A 7,849-nucleotide genomic window follows, 5' to 3' on the forward strand; every position below is an offset into this window, starting at 1 on the left:
AAGCATTCTACCAACTGAGCTCTCTCCCCCAACCCTCCTTACTTTGCTTTGGTTTTCTTCATAGTACTCATCAGCACCTGGTGTCACATTAAATATATAATTGTGTTTATTGCCCATATTTCCACTTAGAATGTAAGCTCTAAGAAAACAGAGGTCTTTGTTTCATTAACCCCAGCACTCCTACTGCCTGGCACAATACTCAGTGCATAGCCCTAGATAAACATTTATTTGTTAATGAATGAAACACTTCATTTAGTTTGTCTAGCTTCTTGACTCAAACTCATCAAGATTCAACAAATATTTGAGTCTCAATCATGTGAGTGGTACTTCACTACACACGTTAGAACTATAAGTCTATAAAAGTCTGACCTGGATGGTGTTCTTTTAGGTGAGTACTAACTGGGAGGGGGTAAAAGAGCTCCCAGGGTACTAGAACTAGTCTTTACCTGGTGGTGGTTATACAGGTGGGCCCAACAGAACAGAGTTCGCACATAAGAAAAGAGCTATTATTAGGCCTACACTTCAGATTTGAATATTTTAAGCTGCACCCTAACTTTTTTGTTTTTTGTTTCTTGTTTAAGTTTCTGACCTATCTGGGCACATCAACGGATAATTTCCAGTGTGGCAAGAGCAATCACACATGAGTCCTGCACAGCCTGCTTTGTAAGCAGTGAGAAAACCACTCTCCAAGTATCGAGGCTGAAATACCCTGAAAAAAGGAAAAGATAGGATGCATCTTGTCTTTCTGATATTAGAAACCTCCCAGAGATCACGACTCTCCGTGCCTGGGATCACCTTCTCACTGTGGTGCGCATCATTTGGTGCCCAGCAAGAGCGCTCAACATTACTGGAGGCTGGATGTGTTGGGACCAGAGACCTGATGTGAGAAGGAGCAAGGCAGTGCTTTCCTCCGAGGAACAATGGAACAGTTCTGAGTCTACAATGCATACGTGCGTTCGAAGAGAGGACTGCTTCAGGCCGGACGTCACAGACCTTCGGAAGCTTGCAGCCAAGACACATCATCACGCATGCGCATCAGGAAACAGGCGACGCAGGCGCACGGCGGTTCAGCACTGGGCCTCGCGGGGAAGGGACGCCGCGCGCCGGCCGACGGGCGCGCGCTCTGGCAGCGCGGAGCGCGTCATGGAACAGCGGTTAGCTGAGTTCCGAGAGGCTCGCAAACGGGCCGGGCTGGCTGCCCAACCCAGCACTTCGAGCCGGAACGCACAAACCTCTGGAGAGAAGGCGGAAGTAGCTGCGACTCCAAAGGCAGCCCCAGGCTGGCTAACACGGTTCCTGGTACTGGTACGGAAACCGAGGCCCGCGAATGCGCGAGCCCCTCCCAGCCTCGCTCAGGTGAGCGGAGCAAGGCCTCGTCCGGGGGCCTGGCCTCAGGGATGCCACCGCGGCCTCCCCCCCAAACTCCGCCCTAGGCCCCGCCCCTCCCTGGGACTCCGCCCCCTCCAGGACAGGCCCCGCCCCCTGGAAGTCGAGCAGCCTGCGTGCCCAGGCTGCTGCAGGCCTCCCTGGAGCTGGGGCGGGACCTTGCGTTTCCTGCCACACTGGTCACCACCGACTCTTGGCTCTGACCTCCTCTTGCCAGCCCGCATGCGAAGCAGCTCCTGAGTCCAGGCAGGAAGCGAGGGTCTAGAATCGTAGACCCCTTTGTAACCAAACCCATGTTTGTATTTATACGCAACTCAAGACGACCAGTGACTTAGGACAGATTGTTGGGCAAGGAAAAAGATTTATTTGGAAAGCCAGCAAACCAAAGAAGATAGGAGACTCACCGACAAAGACCGTCTTAGGAAACTCAGGGACACAAAGGGCTTTTACAGGGACGGAGAGGAGAAGCAAGGGGCAAGGGGCAGGAAGGCTACCCCCTAGCAGGGTCTTCCTCATCTAGAACCTGCTTTCTTTTCTCTTCTGGCACAATATCCTTGAGATAACAATCGACTTTCGTCTCTTAGGTCAGTACCTATAAGTTTTCAGATAAACACGTTATTTTCCTGAAAGTTAAACATTATTTTCCTTTTAAGTAAAGAACATGGTTAGCAAATCCTTGGTGCACACTTGATGTTACCTGAAGATCATCCATATCCTGGTTTCTGTAAACCTAGAGAAAAATGACTGATTAGTAGGTTTTACCCCTCAGGACTTTTCCCTTCCCTTTCCCAAGAACAACTAACTTTGTAGGTAGTCAGTAGGATACAAAAGGCATCTTTCCTAGGAGAACAGGGGAAGCTGGCTGAAGACAAATGTTTTAACCCAGAGGTGGCTTCAGTCAGAAGAGTCATTTACAGCCAAACTGATGGGAGACGACTAATGTATTGTTCACCCGCCTGATCTCCAGAATTAGTGACTTTAAAGTCATCTAAAAGCAACTGAAGCTTGAGAGTTTATTTAGGTTTTCCCAGTTATACCGTGACTTTGGGAAACCTCGGCACAACCAAGAGGGGCCTCAGTCCACTGCTAATAGAGGGTAAAAGGTCTAAATTGAATAGTAATCAAAAAAGTGGCAGTAATTAAGGCTTCATTTTATTCACACCTGGGGCACATGCCAACCAGTAGCCCAGACAGCCTGTACTTTAGAGATGGGGTTTAAATACAAAACTTGCAAAAGTGTGGTAACTGTAACTGCCATTGGTGGCATATGCTAATGCATCACCATTGGACTAGAGAAGCATATTCAAGTTCAATAAACTGTTCAAGGCAAAAAAAGTTTTGGATTAGTATGATAGCCTTTCATCCTCAATTTATTTCTTCTGATAATCTCTTATTTTGCAGATGAATTTTAATTTTGATATTCATTTAATTTTCCTTTGTGACTATAGTGGACTGGAGTGTATGTGTGTATGTGGGGGGTACCCAGGACAGAGCATGCCCAGGGATAACAGTGCTTTGCAACAATTTGTGACAAGGCCTTTGTTCCTCATAAGGCCTTTGTTCAAAGAATTCCTTTGAAATGTCAAAATGTATTGAAGCAGTATACCCTGTTCACTTTAAAATTATTTCCCTTAAGTATATCTATTATTGCACAAAATCTAGTTTTTTTGTTTTATTTTTCTGGGTTTTTTTTTTTTTTTCTTTTTTTAATCAGGAAGAACTTGTTACTCAATTTTGATTGGGTGGTATTCTCCACAGTATGTAGGGTTCCCACTCACTTGTAGCAAAAGGGGGCAGCAGGGTTCAACAATCCATTTCCTTTCCTGCAGTTTGTCTCAATTGTCTTTGGATAACTATGGTTCATTAGAACTTATGAGAACAATTGCTCAAGATTTTAGAATCCATTTCCCCTGCTCTTTTCCCCCCCTATAGTTAAAAAACAATGTCTAATCCACACAATGAGCTTTTAACTATAAGTCTCATTTCTAAAGGACTGTGAGATCATTGAGTTGAACTCAGAGGAGCTGAACTTGGAGAAAGCTTCCTTTATTAAAAGCCCCAAAGCTGATGGCCTGACACAAGGATAAGAGGAAATGCTGGACCTCTGGTTGATTCCAGTTCACTGCTTTCCTTTTCAGAAGGGACTTGGCTTTAGCCTCATTTTCATTGGCTGTTATCATTTCTGAGTTTGCTCTGGTGTAAAAATTCTCATTAAAAAAAATTTTTTTTTTAAATTACAGTCCATCTCTACCTAATAATTTTGATGGCACACTGTGGCCCATCAGAGGCTGTTTTAGCTTTCTTTTTATAATTGCTTTTTCTCAGTAGTCATTGATAAGGAAGTGTTCACATCTTTCATCTTCCTTGCCCCGTATTTTGCTTGGGAAAAAGCAGCCCCCAAAACCCAATATTTAATTCTGTGATGAGCTTCTACCACATTAGGACAAAAATGCTTGTTTTCTTTTTTTTTTTTTTTTAATCCCACAGAAGCCTCCTGCCTCCTGCCACTTTCCTCAGCCCTGTCCCATGCAGACACTGCCCAGCTCCAGGTACCAGTCCCCATACTTGTGGGCAGCACTTCACTGGCAGCTTGGCTCAGACTGGCCCATGGCTCAGTTGTTCTTCTCTGGAACCACCTGACTAAGCACTGCCTTGCATCACCTCCCAAATATTGGAGTCATCTTGAATTTTTGTCTTTCCCTCCCCATCATTCATTCAGTAAAGTCCTGCCATGTGCCCACTGTGTTCTGGCTTCTAATCCTGGGAGGCAATGTAACTAAGACACACAGTCCTGCTTGCCTAGAACTTGCATGTCAGCTTGGGGCAGCAGGGGAAGGAAGACAAAACCAGACAATAAATGCTATGAAAGGAAACCGTAAATGCGGGGTACTGTGATGGGGGACTGCAAGTGCTGTTTTAAGTTGGGTGAATAGGGAGAGCCTCACTGAGGAGGTGACATATAATCAGAAGGAGCCACCCTTGCATAGACATGGGAATAAGGCTAAGGGTACATGTGGTGACATTGATCTGAGGTTTGTAGAAGAGGCAGCCTGCCTGGTAATGGAAGGGGAAAGGACTTTTCCTTTTAACCCTGTAAGTGCAAAGGCCCTGAGGTGGGAAGTGACTGGGTATTGGAGGAATAGAAATGCCACCCCTAAACTGTTCCTACACGTGATGTAACGGCCACAAATGCTTCTGCACATGGCTTTTATGGCAGAAGGTGAATCAGCACCAGATAACTTCCAAGTGAAGCAGAGGAATTTCCATGTCCCTCCTCTCCCTTGTTTGTTCCCACTGTTAATTTGTTTACCATCTCCACTAATACCTCCCTCTAGCTTTCTAACCTTTCCCCTACTATCCTCCATAATGGCCCCTAATTAGAAGGGTTTTGGAGGGGACCATTCTGACATCCTAGATGGACCTTACCCCTGCCCATCACTAGTTTTATGATTTTAGGGAACTTGCTTTAACCTCTCATTGTTTCCAAACAGTAAATTGGGAATAATAATGCCTGCCTTCTAGATTATGGGAGATCAGACATTTTGGAGGGACTCAGTAAATAGTGACATATGGGCATTATTTTTTTATGCTTCCTGAATATTAAAATAAATTCAACTTACTGCAAATTTCAATTCATATACATTCAATATGTATTCTGTATCCATCAATCCATTATTTCTCTTTGACTCCTGTTGCCACCCTGATCAGTGCCTGGTCCTCCCTTACTGGGCTTCTGCATGAGCAACTAACCCTTCCCCTATAGACTTTCAGTCCCTTGCAGTACATTCTCTACGTGGCAGACAAATTATTGTAAATTGGATTACATTAGTTCCCTGTGAAGACCTTCAGTGGCTTCCCATTTCCAGTCTTTACTGTGGCCTGCCTTGCCTCCCCCATCATCTCACAACCCATCCCCAACCCACCACCCAGGACCCAGCAGTCACCCTGTCCTCTTCTCAGCCAAGCCAAACCTGTCCTCCCCGAAACATTCTTTCTCTTGGGCAAGAACTATTGTGTGCACTGGTCAGATCTGAAAGGGACATTTCTTTCTTTAATAAATGTTAGGGTAGGGGCATGTTGCTGATGATATTAGGACCTCTCCATTCAGACTTTCCAACCCAGTTGAAAAGACAATAATTACTATGTTGATGCTAAAAAAGAAAGTTCTAACAGTGGAGTTCTAGTGTTGTAAATCTATGGAAGCTGATATTTTGGGTCCCTTTTTAAATATTCATGTGAAGAAGAACAGGGAATATAACTGAAGAGGCAGTTATAAAAACTGAAAGACCTGCTCTGTATTGAGAATCTGTGTGTGAGGTGCTGTATTTGGCTCTGGAGATGCTAAAGGGCATGACCATCCATGGCCCACACGTATGTATGAACTGATGTGTGTGACCTAAATTCACAGCGAGTTCAGTACTGAAGAGTTGGTACCGTGGAGAAGAGCCAGTTTGTGCATTGGGAGGCACAGGGGCACCCTCCCTGGTGGCCAGGGCATTTCCAGTTCACTTGCTGTGCTGGCCTGGGAGGAAGGAGTTGGGGAAGGGAGGGGAGCTGGAGGAGATTCCAGGGTGCAGAATGTCTTTGGTAATAAGACCAGTTGAGTTGGAATAGAGGATCATGTGGAGAGGAAGCTTCCTATAGCTACCTACCCCATGGGTCTTCCATTAGCACCCTGACCAGGGGCTATGCACTGGCATTTCTTTCTGTGGAAATGTGGGGGCCTTTGGCTTCCAGCTACAGGGGTTTGAATCTTAACCTGTAGGCAGTGGAAGTTTATTGAACATTGTGGATAGAAGGGTGGCATGTCATTTAAAAAATTAATTTAGCAGTTGTGTCTCTGCTGTTTGCGGAGGGAAGAGACAGGAGGCAGAGAGTTTGCTCAGGAGGTGCTGGCTGGGCCCTGGGACGAGTGACAAGACCTGAGGATGGTGATGGGGTGGAATGGTAAGAGGCCCCAGTAATGGCTGTAGCACTGATTTCTTTTTGCCTCCCTGTTTATGTGTGTGTAGTGTCCACTTTAGAATCATGTCACTCATAATACTTTATCTAATCAAATCATCAAGTGTACGTTGACTGTGTGGGAGGCAAACTTCATGGCTGTTGCATTATCAATTACTGGGCAGTTTTTGTTTGCGGCACAAATTAGCTTTTGTTAGCAGCAGGCTCATCAGAAGAAATGACTCCCACGAATGGGACTCCATCTGAGTGCTGTCAGGTTTTTATGGGGTCACATCTCGCTAAGTGCTGATCAGTTTGGGTACAGCTGAAGCACAGCATATGCGCTCTCCGGCAATGCTTGTTTTAGAGAATAGGGCAAGAAAATAGGAATCAATGAGCCAGCAGCCTTCCTGGAGCAACGAGGAGGCTTTTCAGATGAGTTCGTCCTCTCGCTCCATTACCCTGTTATTCTGCCCTGTGTTTGCTTGTGTCTCCTAGGAAGCTGCTCAGCCTGGGAGCAGCTCCGCCCAGCCCCCTCGGAGTGCAGCCCTTCCTCCGCCATGGGATCAGTCTCTCCTGATCAACGTCACCTTTTTGAAGGTTCTTCTCTGGTTGGTCCTTCTGGGACTGTTTGTGGAGCTGGAATTCGGCCTGGCTTATTTTGTCCTCTCCTTGTTCTACTGGATGTACGTAGGGACCCGAGGCCCTGAGGATAAGAAGAAGGGGGAGAAGAGCGCCTACTCTGTGTTCAACCCAGGCTGCGAGGCCATCCAGGGCACCCTGACAGCAGAGCAGTTGGAACGCGAGTTACAGTTTAGACCCCTGGCGGGCAGGTAGGACCCTGCTCCACTGTCCTGCAGCCAGCCGGGGACCAGCCCTCCCACCCCTGGAGCGTGGACTTGGGTTCAGACGCACAGGACTGAGGACAGCTCGCAGGTTGGCTCTGTGGCTGTGTGACTCTTTGGACCTCCAGTTTCCCTGACTTGCTGCTGCAGTTTTATCTTTAAACTTCTCTTTGGTGAAATTCTCCAGAAGACATGACCTTTAGGGCTGATGCAGTTTATAAAAGTTGCTCAGAAAAGGAGATCTGTTTGTCTTGTCATTTGAGAGATATTCTGAGCACTAGGAAGGCACTGGGAGATTGTCTATTTGAAATATTGAGCTATTTGAAGTAATGATTAAGTACAGCAGGGCTGTACGTTAAACATAAATGTTTTCTTTAAGACTTAATATTCCCAGCAGCTTGGGAGGCTGAGGCGGAGGATTGAGAGTTCAAAGCCAGCCTCAGCAAAAAGTGAGCCATTAAGCAACTCAGTGAGACCCTGTCTCTAGCTAAAATACAAAATGGGGCTAGGGATATGGCTTGATGGTCCAGTGCCCCTGAGTTCATACTACCAAGAAAAAAAAAAAAAAAGAATATTTTTAGCATTTATTTTTTTTCAAATTTTTGGTTTGTTTTTGTTTCTATTTTACCTTCTGCTTTTAATTCTTGCTTTTTTTGTTCATTAATGATATTGAAATG

The 7,849-nt window shown here is 45.8% G+C and overlaps 1 protein-coding gene across 1 annotated transcript; it reads left to right on the plus strand.

Moving 5' to 3' along the window:
• The first annotated feature begins 938 nt into the window (after window positions 1-938).
• LOC306665572 (SAYSvFN domain-containing protein 1-like) lies at window positions 939-7,744 on the plus strand. Its single transcript, XM_079147195.1, has 2 exons — window positions 939-1,356; window positions 6,826-7,744. Exons 1-2 carry the CDS (start codon window positions 943-945, stop codon window positions 7,162-7,164), a joined length of 753 nt encoding a protein of 250 aa, XP_079003321.1. The 5' UTR covers window positions 939-942; the 3' UTR covers window positions 7,165-7,744.
• Window positions 7,745-7,849: the final 105 nt, after the last annotated feature.

The sequence above is a fragment of the Sciurus vulgaris genome, assembly GCF_902686455.1.
Source record: "Sciurus vulgaris genome assembly, chromosome: 7".
Classification (NCBI taxonomy): Eukaryota; Metazoa; Chordata; class Mammalia; order Rodentia; family Sciuridae; genus Sciurus; species Sciurus vulgaris.

Coding starts and splice junctions, on each gene's coding strand:
- LOC306665572 (XM_079147195.1), top strand. CDS start 943: ATGCATACGTGCGTTCGAAGAGAGGACTGCTTCAGGCCGGACGTCACA. Junction 1,357..6,825: donor CCCCTCCCAGCCTCGCTCAG/GTGAGCGGAGCA, acceptor TGTGTCTCCTAG/GAAGCTGCTCAGCCTGGGAG.